We start from the raw sequence: 20,802 nt of genomic DNA on the forward strand, positions 1-20,802 counted from the left end.
TGTGGAATAAGTCAAGGGCTATGAATACTTTCTGAAGGCACTGTAAGTGAATAGTGTGTACCTACATTGCAATTATACCTGCATATACATTATCTACAGTGTAAATTCCTAAATGATTGCTGGGCATTAGTGGACAGGTGATGAAAGTGAAATAAAAAATCTTCATAGTTACTAGTTACATAGTGGCCATCTGATGTTTGAATACATTTACTGAAGATTTCTGCATATCATTTTTGTATTGACAAGAGACACTTTGAGCATAAACTATTACTGTGATGAAAGCAAGTGACATTAAATAAACACAGGTCTAAATTATATACAATTCCTATTTGTAGACTTTGAGCTCATCAATATAAATATATTCCTAAGAACGTATGCCCTTTGTTGGTATCATTAGGCCAGAATAATGACAAAGTCTTAAGTATTTAATAACATATTTCTGAGGAATATGTTTCAGAATGCTATTCTACAATAATGAATAAAGACAGACACGAATGTCAGGTTCAATTGCCATATTGCTATAATACCTGATGTAACAACCATATGTTTTTACATACGTAGAGCCAATAATATACACTATATGTATAATACGTTGTCATGAATGTTTAGAATCTTCTGTTTTACTCTTTATATGTTGAACACAATATGGACACAGATGCACCTGCGACAGAAAAGCATACAGAGACAGATAATAACCCTTTGAAGTCCACACTGAACAGTAGCCCCTGTGCTGTGTTGTTGAGTCAGGACTTTACACAATGAGAGGCTACAGATTCTTTGGGTGTTGGACAGGTATAAAAGTTAGGGCTAACACAGACAGGAATTCAGTGCAGTCACAGCGCGGTTCTGAAGAACAAACGTCATCATGATGGGCAAGGTATGAACCTGAGCATAATTTTCCCTCTGATTCTTCTATCTATATGTGATAGACTGTTTGACATCTACAACAATTTCATAATGTCGGACATAGTTTTGGGGTGAATGTAGTTCAAGTTCAATGTCGATTTAGTTAATTATCTATTGAGCTTCTTTCTTCATGACAGTATTACTCACAGACCCTATGTCATCCCCAGATCATCTTCTACGAGGACAAGAACTTCCAGGGTCGTTCCTATGAGACCAGCTCCGACTGCCCTGAGTTGACCTCCTACCTGAGCAAGTGCCACTCCTGCAGAGTTGAGAGCGGCAACTTCATGGTGTACGATCGCCCTAACTTCATGGGAAACCAGTACTTCATGAAGAGGGGAGAGTACTCTGACTACATGAGTATGATGGGAATGAGGGAGTGCATCAGGTCCTGCCGCATGATCCCCATGGTAGGTTGAACGTTGGTAAATGTTTTGATGGTGGTATTCTCATACAAAATGAGTTTGTTAATAATTTCACTGATCAATAAAGTAACCCTATAATGTTCTTTCCTCCTAACAGCACAAAGGAAACTTCAGGATGAGGATCTACGAGAGGGAGAATTTCGGAGGTCAGATGCACGAGATGATGGACGACTGTGACTCCATCCAGGAGCGTTACCGTATGTCAGACTGCCAGTCCTGCAACGTGATGGACGGCCACTGGCTGATGTACGAGCAGCCCCACTTCAGAGGCAGGCAGATGTACATGAGGCCTGGAGAGTACAGGAACTTCAGAGAGATGGGCATGGGAATGGGCGGCATGGGCAGCATGAGTGGCATGAGGTGCATGAGCATGAGGCGTATCATGGACAACATGTCTATGTAAATGCTCCAATGTTTAATGAAAAATGTATTTCTGGTTGGTCTCTGTGGGACGATTCATGAAAGGTTAAAAAATATAAGCATTTTAACCACAAAATCTGAGTTTGAGTGATTTGTTATCAGTGACATGGTATATTTACTTTAATTTAAATACCACATAAAATGTTTTTAAAAATCACAACTATCTACTACATGCTAATACAAAATATTTTGTTATACAAAAAAGCAAGAAATAAAATACGTACAAATTATAAGAAAATAATATAAAGAACGAAAAAGGAGAATTTGTGTGCTTTTTAAAAGAAACAAAACATTTCTTAAAAATACTTATTTCAGTTTCTGAGACATGGTTACTTAACCTACATTTACAGACAAAATGTAGTTGAAATTGATTCACTTCGACATAATTACATCTATAACAATTGGTGTATAATTAAAAACTGTGAAATATATTTTCTATATCCAAAATAATTGGATTTTCAGCTGTTTGAAGCTGGTGTACATGGTGTACACAAAAACTAAACTTAAGAATGGGAAGCATAGAAATAGCACACATAGAACAGATCTACCGCTTCTTAGACATGCTTTCAATGAAAATTAAAGATCTATAAGTCACACATATTGCAGAAATTGCCTTTGCTAAGAACCTATTTTGTTTCTTTTTGACCATTTTAATTGAAAACAATCACATTAAGTTACTTAATTGTTACCTAGAAATTATTTGATATTGAGATAAAAATGGCTGCTTTGGACCTTTAATGAAGGCAAATAATTAGACATGTAATATGTCCAGAAGATTTTCACACAGTTGCCTTATTTTGTTCAGAACATCAGTCACAAACCATTTGCATGTTCTATGTTAAACTCTCAGCGGTTACACCAGCAGTGGTGAAATTGGGAGGGGGTACGTGGGAGTGGGAGTTCATAAAGTGAAAATCTCTGTTATTGGTTGTTACTGGCTGATAAGATGCTGTCAAACAATCTTACCATAAAAATATTTACTGTTTCAACTTTTAAAAATTAGTTACCAGACTTAAAATGCTAAGTTGTATATTATAATTTTTTTTCCAATCTCAACTTGATTTCCTGATTTGACATAACTTCTGATAACATATTATCAAAGCTGTCACGTTCCTGACCTATTTCTGTTAGTTTGTTGTATGTGTTAGTTGGTCAGGACGTGAGTTTGGGTGGGTATTCTATGTTTTCTGTTTCTATGTTGGTTTAGGGTTGCCTGGTATGGCTCTCAATTAGAGGCAGGTGTTTGGCGTTTCCTCTAATTGAGAGTCATATTTAGGTAGGTTGTTTCACAGTGTTCGTTGTGGGTGGTTGTCTCCTGTGTTAGTGTTTGTTGCACCATGCGGGACTGTTTCGTGCGTTCTTCGTTTTATGTAGTCATTTTTCCTGTTGTGCGTTCTTCGGGTTTTATGTAAGTTCGTATGTTCAGGTTTGTCTACATTCGTTTTGTTAATTATTTCAAGTGGTTTCGTTTCGTGTTTTTCCCGTCTTGTTTAATTAAAATTATGTAATTTCAAAACGCTGCGCCTTGGTTCAATCCATGCTCCTCATCTTCGGATGAAGAGGAGGAGGAACACCGTTACAAAAGCAGGGTATTTCATATCTATATTTCAAAGTTACCCTGCTGCCTTCATGTTAAGAAAAGTTGTTCAAATAGCTGATGCAAAAAAAAAGTTAAGTTGCCAATAACGGAGCGGTTATGTACAGTAGCTTCAACTTCAACAAAATATACCATTATTAATCCTCAAGTCATACAATACATACAATTTTACAACACCATCAAGTGCATAAATCTTCACCACTTACAGTGCATTTGGAAAGTAATTCAGACCCCTTGACTTCTTCCACATTTTGTTACATTACAGCCTTATTCTAAAATTTATTAAATCATTTTTTCCCCTCATCAATACACACAATACCCCATAATGACAAAGCAAAAACAGGTTATTTGATTTTTCTGCAAAATTTTAAAAAATTATGAACAAAAATTTCACATTTACACAGAGGCGCATCTTTGGTTTAAGAAGTGGGGGGGACATATTATATATACGTTGCAACGGTTGTCGTCTGGGGGAGAAGAAGAGGACCAAGGTGCAGCGTGGTAATTGTTCATCTTGTTTAATGAAGGTGAACACTCAAAATACAAAAACAACAAATGTGAAAAACCGAAACAGTACTGTCTGGTGCAGACACACAAAGACAGAAAACAACCACCCACAAAACCCAACACAAAACAGGCTACCTAAATATGGTTCCCAATCAGGGACAACGATTGACAGCTGCCTCTGATTGAGAACCATATCAGGCCAAACACAGAAATAGCAAAACATAGAAATACAAACATAAACTGCCCACCCCAACTCACGCCCTGACTATACTAAATAAAGACAAAACAAAGGAAATAAAGGTCAGAACGTGACATACATACAGAAATTGCTCTTTGCTAAGAAGCTATTTTTGTTTCTTTTTGACCATTTTAATTGAAAACAATCACAGTAAGGTACTTAATTGTTACCCAGAAATGATTTGATATTGAGATAGAAATGGCTGCATTGGGCCTCCTTAAGAGTCTATTGACGCACCCGAAAGTAACATAATTTAAAAAACGTATGATCTCTGTAATTGCAAACAAAGGTTTCTGTACCAAATATTAAGTTCTGCTTTTCTGATGTATCAAATACTTACGTCATGCAATAAAATGCAAATTAATTACTTAAAAATCATACAATGTGATTTTCTGGATTTTTGTTTTAGATTCCGTCTCTCACAGTTGAAGTGTACCCATGATAAAAAATTACAGACCTCTGCATGCTTTGTAAGTAGGAAAACCTGCAAAATCGGCAGTGTATCAAATACTTGTTCTCCCCACTGTATGTGTAAAAAAAAAACGTTAATATTTCCTGAGCTTTCTTTATATCTCTTAGATATCGGACAAACACTTCAAAAACGTGTTCCTCATGATTTATTTTTTTACTCTCCTTTATTCTATTTATGAATGTGTTATTTAATAATGCGCTTCTATGGACTATAGTAGTAAAGGCAAATTTCTACCTAAAGGGGTCCTAAAATTCAAAATCAAATAGCTAAATGATCCATGGTATGAACAGCTTAAAACAATTCCTTATGTTAGCTTAGTAAAATCCCTCCCAATTGCTTAGACTTGTAGAGGTTGAAGCAAATATAGTATAATGATTAAACAATAACAAAAACCAAAGGCCAGAATAAAACATCCTAAAGCAGGGTTTCCAAAACTACAAAATATGTTACAGTGTTCTGCGAGAGCTTAATCCTAATTTAACACCTTAATTTAGACTTTCACAAAAGTCATACACTGAATTGGAGTTTTGAGTTATAGATTGAGGTATGCAAGCAGAATTCAAGTTATCATTCTGCCCCGGGAAATTATGTTTAGTGGTCCTGTGTGGGTCAGTTGGTAGGAGCATGTCCATAGCAACGTCAGGGTCGTGGGTTCAATTGCTCCTGGGGTCACCCATGCGAAAATGCATTCTTTCACTGATGAAGTCGCTTTGGACAGAAGTGTCTGCTAAATAGCAAATATCATGTTAGAATTAATCTGAACACTGCAATGATAAATATGGGGAATTCAAGCTATATTACACCTCTAATAAAGAGAAAATGAGGCAGTGAACTATAGTAGAGATTATAGGTCAACTTTTATGGTCGAATGAGGGAAATATATAATTAATACATTTATAATCAATTATAAATGTTCTGGCAATTTCGTTTTCATTAAGAGTGACTATTTAACGACACTGTAATATGTATCTATGTCACGATCGTCTTCGTGAGAGAGAGTGGACCAAGGAGCAGCGTGTGCAAAATACATCTCTTTTATTTTAGAGAAGGGAAAAAAACGTGCAACGAACAATATTACAAAACGAAAACAAAACAACAAACGATCGTGAAGCTAAAGACGTAAGTGCAACCACAAGCTACAAACGTACAACATAGACAACTACCCACAAAAGCCTACTGCCTATGGCTGCCTTAAATATGGCTCCCAATCAGAGACAATGAATGACAGCTGTCTCTGATTGAGAACCAATCTAGGCAGCCATAGACATAACTAGACAACTACCCTCTACTCTGACCCATACACATACAACACCCCTAGACACTACAAAACACATACATTCCCCATGTCACACCCTGACCTAACTAAAAAACATAAAGAAAACAAAGAATACTAAGGCCAGGGCGTGACAATCTACTAATATCATATCCATCAAACTATGTGATTGTTATATATTTTCTTAACTCATTTGTTTGCATCTATACACAGTAGTTAACTGGCACATGAATCCAAAATGAAAGCTGTTGGTATAGATTTATGGATTATGTCACGGCTATAGCATTAAAAACGAACTCAGGCAAAATAACACTTTCACTGAACATGTTTCACTAAATATCTGGTGTGTTTTGAAATGTGTAAAACAGACCATTGTATACTGCTTTGAAAAGCTCAGTTGTATTGACTTCTAAATGGAAAAACCTATTCTAAAGTCTTCTAGGGACCCAGTCACATGGAAATGTAGGGAAAGCACTTCAGCACTCTACAGGCCTCTATACTGTGTTGCTGGGTCAGGGGTTTACACAATGGGACCCACAGATTCTCTGGGTTAGGTCAGGTATAAAAGTAAGTGTTAAAACAGGCAGGACACCAGTGCAGCAGCAGCACAGCTCAAAGAAACAACCGCAACCATGATGGGCAAGGTAGGCAGAGTGTTTCATACTATCATTTTAAGTTGTACGTTTAATGCTTGACTAATGGCTGGTTCAAAGGAAATCATAATTGCAATATCTTTCAAAATATTTATTTGATAATAATATTTCCATATAATTTATTGTTGTGTTTTCAGATCATCTTCTACGAGGACAAGAACTTCCAGGGTCGTTCCTATGAGACCAGCCAGGACTGCCCCGACATGTCGTCCTACCTGAGCAGGTGCCACTCCTGCAGGGTTGAGAGTGGCTGCTTCATGGTGTACGATCGCCCTAACTTCATGGGAAACCAGTACTTCATGAAGAGGGGAGAGTACTCTGACTACCAGCGCATGATGGGAATGAATGACTGCATCAGGTCCAGCCGCATGATCCCCATGGTATGTTGAAAATATGTCATCTTAAAATAGACTAATCTTGTCATTGAAAATAAAACTCTCTTAATACACAAGTTTAATATATAATTTATCTCATCAATGAAACCTGTTATTTCCTCCTAACAGCACAAAGGAAACTTCAGGATGAGGATCTACGAGAGGGAGAACTTCGGAGGTCAGATGCACGAGATGATGGACGACTGTGACTCCATCCAGGAGCGTTACCGTATGTCCGACTGCCAGTCCTGCAACGTGATGGACGGCCACTGGCTGATGTACGAGCAGCCCCATTACAAAGGCAGGCAGATGTACATGAGGCCTGGAGAGTACAGGAGCTTCAGGGATATGGGTATGAGTGGAATGAGGTTCATGAGCATGAGACGTATCATGGACAACATGTCTATGTAAAGTCCTCAAATGTATGAAAATTGTTGATTAAAATGTTTTCAAATACTACTAACTGCTAAATTGTCTTCTTTTGTGATTATTACACTCAGAACACTCCATGTTTAAGCATTTCACTATTTCACTCCCTACATCTTTAACATTTCAAAGTTTCTGTGTACTGTAGATATGAATGTGTACAATAGATGTATGCTGGATGTAAAATAATATCCAGGGATATCTCAGATCTTTACATGCTATTTTGCGATGGACAATTTTAAGGATTTTCAAAGAAACCAACTTTCAAAATCCAGATAACAGAGTTATCTACAACAATGATTATAGAGTGAGAGGAACATTAGCAACAATTAATTTGCATTTGTTTACAAATCGTATATCTATGAAACCAGTCAAGGTGTGATTACACATATCGCAAACAAGTGTCAAAGTTGTAAGTACTATGTATCAATGTGTAGCTACAGTGCCTAGTGAAAGTCTACACATCCCTTGCAAAGCCTTATAATGTAATCTAAAAATATGATTATATTAGATGTTTGTCCTACTGATGTACACAACCTACTCCACATGTTCAAAGTAAGACAAAAATGATAGAATATTTTCCAAATTAATTCCAAATATGTTTTTGTTTTTATTTTGTATTAGGAACATTTTCTATAATTTTTCTTTCATTTTGAAAAAGAGAAGGTTGTGTAGATCGGTAGGAAAAATATAAAATACATGTATTTAGCTACACATGTAGGTACACATTTAGGTGCAGTACACATTTAGGGACACATTAATGTACAGTACACATTTAGGTACACATTTAGGTGCAGTACACATTTAGGTACACATTAAGGTACAGTACACATTTAGGTACACATTAAGGTACAGTACACATTTAGGTACACATGTAGGTACAATACACATGTAGGTACACATTTAGGTACAATACACATTTACAGTAGGTACAGTACACATTTAGGTGCACATTTAGGTACAATACACATTTAGGTCTACATTTAGGTACAATACACATTTAGGTCTACATTTAGGTACAATACACATTAACAGTAGGTACAGTACACATTAGGTACACATGTAGGTACAATACACAGTTAGGTACACATTTAGGTACAATACACATTTAGGTACACATGTAGGTACAGTACACATTTTGGTACACAATTAGGTACAGTACACATTTAGGTACACTTCTATTTTTATTTTATTTATTTAACCTTTATTTAACCAGGTAGGCTAGTTGAGAACAAGTTCTCATTTACAACTGCAACCTGGCCAAGATAAAGCAAAGCAGTGCAACACAAACAACAACACAGAGTTACACATGGAATAAACAAACATACAGTCAATAATACAATAGAAAAAGTCTATACACAGTATGTGCAAATGAGGTAGGATAATGGCGGTAAAGCAATAAATAGGCCATAGTGGCGAAATAATTACAATATAGCAATTAAACACTGGAGTGATAGATGTGCAGAAGATGAGTGTACAAGTAGACATACTGGGGTGCAAAGGAGCAAAATAAATAAAATAGATGGGGATGAGGTAGTTGGATGTGCTAATTACAGGTGGGCTATGTACAGGTGCAGTGATCTATGAGCTGCTCTGACAGCTGGTGCTTAAAGCTAGTGAGGGAGATATGTGTCTCCAGGTTCAGTGATTTTTGCAGTTCATTCCAGTCACTGGCAGCAGAGAACTGGAAGGAGAGGCGGCCGAAGGAGGAATTGGATTTGGGGGTGGCCAGTGAGCTGAGATAAGGCGGGGCTTTACCTAGCAAAGACTTATAGATGACCTGGAGCCAGTGGGTTTGGTGACGAATATGAAACGAGGGCCAGCCAACGAGAGCATACAGGTCGCAGTGGAGGTAGTATATGGGACTTTGGTGACACTGTGATAGACTGCATACAATTTGCTGAGTAGAGTGTTGGAGGCTATTTTGTAAATGACATTGCCGAAGTCGAGGATCAGTAGGATGGTCAGTTTTACGAGGGTATGTTTGGCAGCATGAGTGAAGGATGCTTTGTTGTGAAATAGGAAGCCAATTCTAGATTTAATTTTGGATTGGAGATGCTTAATGTGAGTCTGGAAGGTGTTTACAGTCTAACCAGACAACTAGGTATTTGTAGTTGTCCACATATTCTAAGTCAGAACCGTCCAGAGTAGTGATGCTGGGCAGGCGGGCCGTTGTGGGCAGCGATCGGTTGAAAAGCATGCATTTAGTTTTACTTGCATTTAAGAGCAGTTGGGGGCCACGGAAGGAGAGTTGTATGGCATTGAAGCTTGTCTGGAGGTTAGTTTACACAGTGTCCAAAGAAGGGCCAGAGGTATACAGAATGGTGTCGTCTGCGTAGAGGTGGATCAGAGAGTCACCAGCAGCAAGAGCGACATCATTGATGTATACAGAGAAAAGAGTCGGCCCGAGGATTGAACCCTGTGGCACCCCCTTAGAGACTGCCAGAGGTCCGGACAACAGGCCCTCTGATTTAACACACTGACCTCTGTCTGAGAAGTAGTTGGTGAACCAGGCGAGGCAGTCATTTGAGAAACCAAGGCTGTTGAGTCTGCCGATAAGAATGTGGTGATTGACAGAGTCGAAAGCCTTGGCCAGGTTGATGAATACAGCTGCACAGTATTGTTTCTTATCGATGGTGGTTATGATATAATTTAGGACCTTGAGCGTGGCTGAGGTGCACCCATGACCAGCTCGGAAACCAGATTGCATTGCGGAGAAGGTACGGTGGGATTCAAAATGGTCGGTGATCTGTTTGTTAACTTGGCTTTCGAAGACCTTAGAAAGGCAGGGTAGGATAAATATAGGTCTGTAGCAGTTTGGGTCTAGAGTGTCTCCCCTTTGAAGAGGGGGATGACCGCTGCAGTTTTCCAATCTTTGGGGATCTCAGACGATACAAAAGAGAGGTTGAACAGGCTAGTAATAGGGGTTGCAACAATTTTGGCGGTTAATTTTAGAAAGAGAGGGTCCAGCCCAGCTGTCTAGCCCGGCTGATTTCTAGGGTCCAGATTTTGCAGCTCTTTCAGAACATCAGCTATCTGAATTTGGGTGAAGGAGATATGGGGGAGGCTTGGGCAAGTTGCTGTGGGGGTGCAGGGCTGTTGACCGGGGTAGGGGTAGCTAGGTGGAAAGCTTGGCCAGCCGTAGAAAAATGCTAATTGAAATTCTCAATTATCGCTTCTTGAAATTCTCAATTTTTAACACATTTAGGTACAGTACACATTTAGGTACACATTTAGGTACCGTACACATTTAGGTACACATTTAGGTACAGTACACATTTAGGTACACATTTAGGTGCACATTTAGGTACAGTACACATTTACAGTAGGTACAGTACACATTTAGGTACACATTTAGGTACAATACACATTTAGGTACACATTTAGGTACAGTACACATTTAGGTAAACATTTAGGTAAAGCACAAATTTAGGTACAGTACACTACACATTTAGGTACAGTACACATTAAGGTAAATATGTAGGTACACATTTAGGTACACATTGTTACATAGTACTTATTTTCTTCTACTTTTATACTTACTTTTGTAGATATTAGATAAGGAAACAAATGCTAATTAATTGTGGCTCACCTTCCCCTCACCCTATATTTATTGTTTTAGATAACTGTTACCTTGATTTTGAAAGTTTGTTTATTTGAAAATCCTTACAATTGTGCACTGCAAAATAGCATGTCAGGAAATGAAAGATCTGAGATATCACTGGATATTATTTTACATCTAGCCTACAGTACATTAGGCTCCCAAGTGGCGCAGTGGTCTAAGTCACTGCATCTCAGTGCTAGAGGCGTCACTACAGACACTCTGGTTTGATTCCAGGCTGTATCACATCCAGCCGTGGTTGGGAGTCCCATAGGGCGGCGTACAATTGGCCAAGTGTTGTCCGGGTTTGGCCGGGGTAGGCCGTCATAGTAAATAAGAATTTGTTCTTACCTGACTTGCCTAATTAAAAAAAAGTGTTTTTAAATCTACTGTACAGAATCATACCTACACAGAAACGTTGAAATGTTAAAGATGTGGGGAGTGAAATAGTCAAATGCTCAAACAGGAAGTGCTCTGACTAAAAGCATCACAAACAGAAGACAATTTAGCAGTTTTAAAATTGGAAACAATTTAATCAACCATGTTCATACAACATTTGAAGAATTTACACAGACATGTTGTCCATGATACGCCTCATGCTCATGAACCTCATACCACTCATGCTGCCCATGCCTCCCATTCCCATGCCCATCTCTCTGAAGCTCCTGTACTCTCCAGGCCTCATGTACATCTGCCTGCCTTTGTAATGGGGCTGCTCGTACATCAGCCAGTGGCCGTCCATCACGTTGCAGGACTGGCAGTCGGACATACGGTAACGCTCCTGGATGGAGTCACAGTCGTCCATCATCTCGTGCATCTGACCTCCGAAGTTCTCCCTCTCGTAGATCCTCATCCTGAAGTTTCCACGATGCTGTTAGGAGGACAGAACAGGTTTCATTGATCAGATAAATTATTTATAAACTTGTGTGATATGAGAGATTTCTATTCAATGACAAGATTCTTCTAGCTTTAGATGAAATATCTCAACCTACCATGGGGATTATGCGGCTGGACCTGAAACCATCGGTCATTCCCATCATACTCTGGTAGTCAGAGTACTCTCCCCTCTTCATGAAGTACTGGTTTCCCATGTAATTGGGGCGCTCGTACACCATGAAGCATCCACTCTGGACCCTGCAGGATTGGCACCTGCTCATGTAGGAGGAAATGTCGGGGCAGTCGGAGCTGCACTCATAAGAGCGGCCCTGGAAGTTCCTGTCCTCGTAGAAGGTGGCCTGAAAATCAAAAATGATCATTTCTTGAAATTAAACAATTGTACAAAACAAACATTTTAGATACATTTGCGATGCTATTCAGTCACAATGGTAACCAGGTTACCATCGGAATAAGTACAACTATCATGTTGTAGTTTAGGGTGCTAGAGCATTACAACCCTTTAGTAGAACAAACTATGAAAATTAAAGAATAAATAAAATAAAAAACGACCTTACCCTGCCCATGTTCATGCTGGTGTTGGACATGTTTGCTCACTGTACTGCTGGTTTCTGCTCCTGAACTGACTTCCTAACGGGTTTAACCCTTTCTTTTATACCTGACCAAACCTAAAGAATCCCTAGCTCCATTGTTCAAACCCCTGACCCAGCACCATGCTATAGAGGCGCACTGAGGCCACATTTCCAGGGACTGGATCCCTCACTGTCTTTAGAAAGCCTGCTTATCAATTGGCTGTTTCTCAAACAAAGTAACACAAAGACTTTTGAGAGTAGCTAGTAACAGCCTTGAAATGGAAGGTTCTCCATACATTGAGCAATACTTTTAAAAAAGATTGCACACGATTTAAGACATTTAGAAGAAATCACACATATTGACTTAAAGGGGAAATCTACAGTTGAAACAATAACAAAGCACACCCCACCTCTGTTTTGGTAAAAAGCTGAAAGATGTACCTGGAGAAATGTAATCACTCTCAAATGCATAGACAGAGCTCTGGATGTAAGGACTGACCATCCACTATATGATAATTACTGTTTTAAACATGTTTGGAGGCTATACAGCATTTGTTCACATGTACAATATTTACTTGGATTCAAACAAGCTCATATTTTGGGTTCTGATGGGGTACAACAGTTAAACTAAGGTCATGATGCATTTATAAGTTATATTCTTCAAGAATCAATAGGTATATATGTTTTGTTCAAAGTGGCTTAACGTAGACCGACATTCCTACTCATTGAAATGACGTGGAAACAACATTGATTCAACCAGTGTGTGCCTAGTGGGTAACTAGTGTGTGCCTAGTGGGTAACCAGTGTGTGCCTAGTGGGTAACTAGTGTGTGCCTAGTGGGTAACTAGTGTGTGCCTAGTGGGTAACCAGTGTGTGCCTAGTGGGTAACTAGTGTGTGCCTAGTGGGTAACTAGTGTGATCTTAAAATACCCAATGCAGCCGTTTTATCTCAATATCAAATTATTTCTGGGTAACAATTAAGTACTTTACTGTGAAGCATGGTGGTGGCAGCATCATGCTGTTGGGATGTTTTCCTGCGGCAGGGACTGGGAGACTAGTCAGTGTCGAGGCAAAGATGAATGGAGCAAAGTACAGAGAGATCCTTGATGAAAACCTACTCCAGAGTGCTCAGGACCTCAAACTGTGGCAAAGGTTTACCATCCAACAGGACAACGACCCTGAGCACAAAAAAAATACAATGCAGGAGTGGCTTTGCGACAAGTCTCTGAATGTCCTTGAGTGATCCACCCAAAGCCCTGACTTGAACCCGATCGAACATTTCTGGAGAGACCTGAAAATAGCTCTGCTGCAATGCTCCCCATCCAACCTGACAGAGCTTGAGAGGATCTTCAGAGAAGAATGGGAGAAACTCCCCAAATACAGGTGTGCCAAGAAGACTCGAGGCTGGAATCGCTGCCAAAGGTGCTTCAACAAAGTACGGAGTAAAGGGTCTGAATACTTATGTAAATATGATTTTGTCTGTTTTAATTTTTTTAAATATGCAAAAAAATCTAAAGAAAAATGCTTTTTGCGTCATCATTATGGGGTATTGTGTGTAGATTGATGAGGGTATGTTTTTTTATTAAGGCTGTGAGGTAACAAAATGAGGAAAAAGTCAAGGGGTCTGAATACCTTCCCAATGCACTGTACAAATAACAGAAAATTTGCAACAAAAAAAATGCAGGACGTAACATATCATACTAAATATATTATGAAATGTAATATGTGAAGAGATATCTGATATTACACAACTATATTCAAATGTATGTTTTTTTTATTTTAAGAAACATACAACATTGTGTGCTAAAAGCCTTATATTTTATATCTGGGAACTTTTATTTGAAAACTTTTTCGAGATATCTTCAGAATTACAGACAATGCATCATTGACGTTATTAAGGTGACTTTGTGTTTGCTTGTTTGCTAGCAAGCTACTTAATTATGCTATTTTAAAGAGGAAGGAAGGATAAGCAAGCGTACACAATCTGCCAAATCACTGAACAAACGTAGCTGATTTACTATACTTCCGAGGGACTCACTGCACAACCCCATAGTTAACATCACAACCCCGAGAAATGAGAAGCTGTGGGAGGAGCCAGAACCAATTTTTTTGTTAAGTCACAAGTTGTACCCAGAGCCACTTTATAGCATTAGATGGATTTTACATTTATGTCATTTAGCAGACATTCTTGTTCAGAGCAGTTTACAGGAGCAATTGGGGTTAAGTGCATCGCTCAAGAGCACATTGACAGATTTTTCACCTAGTCAGTGCAGGGATTTGAATTTCTGACCTTTCTGTTGCTAGCCCAACACTCTTAACCACTAGGCTACCTGCCTCCCCACAGTTTACCCAGTGTCGTGGGCAGCAGCAAACACAGGAAATACAGAGGCAAACAGTTTGTCCAACTGTTCTAATTTAAAGATGACCAAAATACACACCTTGTAGTTACATTTCCAGTGTTCAATGGGCTTCATAACAAGCCAGACAAAGTTGTTTTCCAGCTGGCTAGTCTGGTAACATTTTCTATCAGATAGCTACATTATCTAATGTTAGCTATCATAGCAACATTCTTTATAGTTCAGGATTAGATTCAATCTTCATCCAGGAACCCTGTCTACAGTGAAACAGAGAGCTCTGTTGGTGTAGAGAGCTCTGTTTATTTACTTAGATATACGCTGAGTGTACAAAACAAGAACACCTTCCTTATATTGAATATATGTATATAGAGCAGAGGCTGAAAAAGTCTTCAAAGATTCTGACAGCAAGCAGGACTAAAATGTTAACACTGACATCAGCTTAAGGGAGCAGTAATTTGCTGGTCAATAATGGTTGCAATTGAAATCAGTTGTGCAGGTGATTTTAGTACGTATTTATGGTTTAAGGAGAGATCAACTGGTGATAATCTAGTGGCCATCGATGGTTACAATAGGACCTGAGGGATCCAGTCCCTGGAAATGTGGACGTCACCTCAGTGGCCTCAATAGGCCTCTATAGCATGGTGCTGGGTCAGGGGTTTGAACAATGGAGCTAGGGATTCTTTAGGTTTGGTCAGGTATAAAAGAAAGGGTTAAACCCGTTAGGAAGTCAGTTCAGGAGCAGAAACCAGCAGTACAGTGAGCAAACATGTCCAACACCAGCATGAACATGGGCAGGGTAAGGTCGTTTTTTATTTTATTTATTCTTTAATTTTCATAGTTTGTTCTACTAAAGGGTTGTAATGCTCTAGCACCCTAAACTACAACATGATAGTTGTACTTATTCCGATGGTAACCTGGTTACCATTGTGACTGAATAGCATCGCAAATGTATCTAAAATGTTTGTTTTGTACAATTGTTTAATTTCAAGAAATGATCATTTTTGATTTTCAGGCCACCTTCTACGAGGACAGGAACTTCCAGGGCCGCTCTTATGAGTGCAGCTCCGACTGCCCCGACATTTCCTCCTACATGAGCAGGTGCCAATCCTGCAGGGTCCAGAGTGGATGCTTCATGGTGTACGAGCGCCCCAACTACATGGGAAACCAGTACTTCATGAAGAGGGGAGAGTACTCTGACTACCAGAGTATGATGGGAATGAGCGATGGTTTCAGGTCCTGTCGCATGATCCCCATGGTAGGTTGAACATAGATTAATCTTTGAAAAGAAAGTATCTTTTGATGGTGGTATTCTCAACAAAATGAGTTTGCATGAAGTTTCACTGATCAATAAAGTAACCCTATGATGTTCTTTCCTCCTAACAGCACCGTGGAAACTACAAGATGAGGATCTACGAGAGGGAGAACTTCGGAGGTCAGATGCACGAGATGATGGACGACTGTGACTCCATCCAGGAGCGTTACCGTATGTCCGACTGCCAGTCCTGCAACGTGATGGACGGCCACTGGCTGATGTACGAGCAGCCCCACTTCAGAGGCAGGCAGATGTACATGAGACCTGGAGAGTACAGGAGCTTCAGAGAGATGGGCATGAGTGGCATGAGGTTCATGAGCATGAGGCGTATCACTGATATGTGTTAGATATCTTATATTGACCAAATAAAAGTGATTAGTAATCCAAAACAATTGAGTGTGTTACATTATTTCAATATTTTGGTATTGGGGCACAGCATAAGCGATATTAGGTTCATGAGCATGATGTGTATCATTGACTCATGCTACTATATACAATAAACCATTACATATATTGTTTGCTACTATATATAAACCATTGAGTAAAATAATTCACAAACCTATTTTAAGTGATTTTAAGCCCTTTTTCTACTTACTCATAGTCAGATGAACTCTGAATAATCTAGAATGCTAGCTGTTCTGGTAGACTTCCAGTCATAGCACTAACGCTAGTTCCACTACCATAGACATAAACATTTCATCCATCAGTTAATTTGACTCTGGGTAAGTAGAAAAGGTCTTAATTGCCAAAGTCTCACACTATCCCTTTAATGTATCCCTTTTTTAAGTGTGACACCAATTGTACCTACTGATTAATGAATGTAATATAATTTACTGTACTGTATGTTGTATCATGTTAGCATAATTGGTCTCAGCTATATGACAATGGTTGCAGGTGTGTGAACAAGAAATCAAATCTAATAACATTTGATTTGATTTGATTTCTTGTTCACACACCGGCAATCATTGTCATATAGCTGAGACCAATCATGCTAAAATGATACAATATACAGTGCAGTATCTAGTGGATCATTGGCAATATGATTAGCTGAACAGCTTCATTGACTCACAAATACTTTTGGGTAACACTTTATTTGAAGAGTGCCTACATAAGGACTTCATAATATTACATTTATTAAGCGTACATAACAGACAATGTTTTGTATAGAAATATACATACTGGTATACAAGATTTTAACATCAAACCAGGATTTTTCCAGGGACATTAAAGGCCACGTGGCTGGCCCCTCTTTGGAAACCATTCCACACAGTTGCTCACTGAGCAACAACTAATCATTATTGTTTAGAAAAGTCATAGTCAATCGTTCAATAATATAATAATTATTTTAGAAAAAAATGTTTATCTATAATTTACAATCTGTAGAAGCTATGAGAATAGAAATGTTCAGTACTTTTGTGAAGCATCACAGCACAGTTGAAAAATACATGGCAAATAGAGATAGCTATTAAGAGACAGCTGGGAGGAGTTGAATGGAGCTGAAGGGTGGGACTAATAACAACAAGATAACAAATATAAAACATACGGGGTCTGTAAAATGTATATAGGTTCAGAAATGTTGTGAAATAGCATAGTTACAAATAGAAATCAAACTGGATGGACATCAGAAATTGAGGAAGGCCAGGACTAAAAACAAACCAAATATAACTACTGTAGCCTTGTGCAGGTCTACAATTGTAGCCCTGATGTCCTTACACAGCTCTCTGGTCTTGGCCATTGTGGACAGGTTGGAGTCTGTTTGATTGAGTGTGTGGACAGGTGTCTTTTATACAGGTAATGAGTTCAAACAGGTGCAGTTAATACAGGTAATGAGTAGAGAACAGGAGGGCTTCTTAAAGAAAAACTAACAGGTCTGTGAGAGCCGGATTTCTTACTGGTTGGTAGGTGATCAAATACTTATGTCATGCAATAAAATGCAAATTAATTACTTAAAAATCATACAATGTCATTTTCTGGATTTTTGTTTCAGATTCTGTCTCTCACAGTTGAAGTGTACCTATGATAAAAATTACAGACCTCTACATGCTTTGTAAGTAGGAAAACCTGCAATATCGGCAGTGTATCAAATACTTGTTCTCCCCACTGTATATGCAGTTGAAGTCGGAAGATTACATACACTTAGGTTGGAGTCATTAAAACTCATTTTCTACCACTCCACAAATTCCAGAAAATTATGTCATGGCTTTAGAAGTTTCTGAGAGGCTAATTGATATCATTTGAGCCAATTGGAGGCGTACCTGTGGATGTATTTCAAGGCCTACCTTCAAACTCAGCGACTCTTTACTTGACATCATGGGAAAATCAAAAGAAATCAGCCAAGACCTCAGAAAAAAATTGTAGACCTCCACAAGTCTGGTTCATCCTTGGGAGCAATTTCCAAATGGCTATACACAAGTATAAACACCATGGGACCACGCAGTCGTCATACCGCTCAAGAAGGAGACACGCACTGTCTTCTAGAGATGAACGTTCTTTGGTGCGAAAAGTGCAAATCAATCCCAGAACAACAGCAAAGGACCTTGTGAAGATGCTGGAGGAAACAGGTACAAAATTATCTATATCCACAGTAAAACGAGTCCTATATCGACATAACCTGAAAGGCCGCTCAGCAAGGAAGAAGCCACTGCTCCAAAACCACCATAAAAAAGCCAGACTACGGTTTGCAACTGCACATGGGGACAAAGATCGTACTTTTTGGAGAAATGTCCTCTGGTTTGATGAAACAAAAATAGAACTGTTTGGCCATAATGACCATCGTTATGTTTGGAGGAAAAAGGGGGATGCTTGCAAGCCGAAGAACACCATCCCAACCGTGAAGTACGGGGGTGGCAGCATCATTTTTATTTATTTATTTTTTATTTCACCTTTATTTAACCAGGTAGGCAAATTGAGAACACGTTCTCATTTACAATTGCGACCTGGCCAAGATAAAGCAAAGCAGTTCGACACATACAACAACACATAGTTACACATGGAGTAAAACAAACATACAGTCAATAATACAGTGAAAAATAAGTCTATATACAATGTGAGCAAGTGAGGTGAGATAAGGGAGGTGAAGGCAAACAAAATATATATATAAATAAATAAAAATATAAAAAAGGCCATGGTGGCGAAGTAAATACAATATAGCAAGTAAAAAAAACACTGGAATGGTTGGTTTGCAGTGGAAGAAAGTGCAAAGTAGAGATAGAAATAATGGGGTGCAAAGGAGCAAAATAAATAAATAAATACAGTAGGTAAAGAGGTAGTTGTTTGGGCTAAATTATAGATGGGCTATGTACAGGTGCAGTAATCTATGAGCTGCTCTGACAGCTGGTGCTTAAAGCTAGTGAGGGAGATAAGTGTTTCCAGTTTCAGAGATTTTTGTAGTTCGTTCCAGTCATTGGCAGCAGAGAACTGGAAGGAGAGGCGGCCAAAGGAAGAATTGGTTTTGGGGGTGACCAGAGAGATATACCTGCTGGAGCGTGTGCTACAGGTAGGTGCTGCTATGGTGACCAGCGAGCTGAGATAAGGCAGGGCTTTACCTAGCAGAGACTTGTAGATGACCTGGAGCCAGTGGGTTTGGCGACGAGTATGAAGCGAGGGCCAGCCAACGAGAGCATACAGGTCGCAGTGGTGGGAAGTATATGGTGCTCTGGTGACAAAACAGATGGTACTGTGATAGACTGCATCCAATTGTTGAGTAGAGTGTTGGAGGCTATTTTGTAAATGACATCGCTGAAGTCGAGGATCAGTAGGATGGTCAGTTTTACGAGGGTATGTTTGGCAGCATGAGTGAAGGATGCTTTGTTGCGAAATAGGAAGCCGTTTCTAGATTTAATTTTGGATTGGAGATGCTTAATGTGAGTCTGGAAGGAGAGTTTACAGTCTAACCAGACACCTAGGTAATTGTAGTTGTCCACATATTCTAAGTCAGAACCGTCCAGAGTAGTGATGCTGGACGTGCCGGCAGGTGCGGGCAGCGATCGGTGGAAGAGCATGCATTTAGTTTTACTTGTATTTAAGAGCAGTTGGAGGCCACGGAAGGAGAGTTGTATGGCATTGAAGCTCGTCTGGAGGTTAGTTAACACAGTGTCTTAAGAAGGGCCAGAGGTATTCAGAATGGTGTCGTCTGCGTAGACGTGGATCAGAGAATACCAGCAGCAAGAGCAACATCATTGATGTATACAGAGAACAGTGTCGACCCAAGAGTTAAACCCTGTGACACCCCTATAGAGACTGCCAGAGGTCCGGACAACAGGCCCTCTGATTTGACACACTGAACTCTATCAGAGAAGTAGTTGGTGAACCAGGCGTGGCAATCATTTGAGAAACCAAGGCTGTCGAGTCTGCTGGCAAGAAGGTGGTGATTGACAGAGTCGAAAGCCTTGGCCAGGTCGATGAAGATGTCTCTTATCAATGGCGGTTATGATATCGTTTTGGATCGTGTGAAGACATTGGTTAGCTAAAGCAGCCAGCGGATGCTATGGCTAAAACTGCTGCTTTAGTGAATACGCCACTGACATGGCAAACCCCTATCCTTACATTAGGGTTTTAATAAGTGTTTTTGATATTTTAAAAACTCATGTCTTTGACATCCAGCTCGCCAGCATCCCTCATGGCATATTCTCAGTCCCAAGTTGTCAAATTACATTTAACTTGTTGGCACGACTGCACTTTTTAAAATATATTTGTTTAATTGATATAGCTAGTTAGTTATGTGTGTTGTAATCTTCATTCTAATCAGGAAATATAATATATGGTGTATCTCCTCA

At 39.3% G+C, this 20,802-nt stretch overlaps 3 protein-coding genes across 3 annotated transcripts; 2 read left to right on the forward strand and 1 right to left on the reverse strand.

Moving 5' to 3' along the window:
* The first annotated feature begins 831 nt into the window (after nucleotides 1-831).
* LOC129816170 (beta/gamma crystallin domain-containing protein 2-like) lies at nucleotides 832-7,314 on the forward strand. Its single transcript, XM_055870412.1, has 6 exons — nucleotides 832-877; nucleotides 1,074-1,316; nucleotides 1,429-1,730; nucleotides 6,422-6,482; nucleotides 6,629-6,871; nucleotides 6,995-7,314. The coding sequence occupies exons 1-6, from the start codon at nucleotides 866-868 to the stop codon at nucleotides 7,274-7,276; spliced, it is 1,143 nt and encodes a 380-aa protein (XP_055726387.1). The 5' UTR covers nucleotides 832-865; the 3' UTR covers nucleotides 7,277-7,314.
* A 4,077-nt stretch (nucleotides 7,315-11,391) lies between these two features.
* Nucleotides 11,392-12,413, reverse strand: LOC129816611 (gamma-crystallin M3-like). Its single transcript, XM_055871310.1, has 3 exons — nucleotides 12,344-12,413; nucleotides 11,885-12,127; nucleotides 11,392-11,763 (listed from the first exon to the last, which is right to left on the reverse strand). The coding sequence occupies exons 1-3, from the start codon at nucleotides 12,371-12,373 to the stop codon at nucleotides 11,458-11,460; spliced, it is 579 nt and encodes a 192-aa protein (XP_055727285.1). The 5' UTR covers nucleotides 12,374-12,413; the 3' UTR covers nucleotides 11,392-11,457.
* A 3,028-nt stretch (nucleotides 12,414-15,441) lies between these two features.
* On the forward strand, nucleotides 15,442-16,413 carry LOC129816614 (gamma-crystallin M3-like). The gene is made up of 3 exons (XM_055871313.1): nucleotides 15,442-15,511; nucleotides 15,728-15,970; nucleotides 16,099-16,413. Exons 1-3 carry the CDS (start codon nucleotides 15,482-15,484, stop codon nucleotides 16,372-16,374), a joined length of 549 nt encoding a protein of 182 aa, XP_055727288.1. The 5' UTR covers nucleotides 15,442-15,481; the 3' UTR covers nucleotides 16,375-16,413.
* Nucleotides 16,414-20,802: the final 4,389 nt, after the last annotated feature.

Source organism: Salvelinus fontinalis, chromosome 19, assembly GCF_029448725.1.
Source record: "Salvelinus fontinalis isolate EN_2023a chromosome 19, ASM2944872v1, whole genome shotgun sequence".
Classification (NCBI taxonomy): Eukaryota; Metazoa; Chordata; class Actinopteri; order Salmoniformes; family Salmonidae; genus Salvelinus; species Salvelinus fontinalis.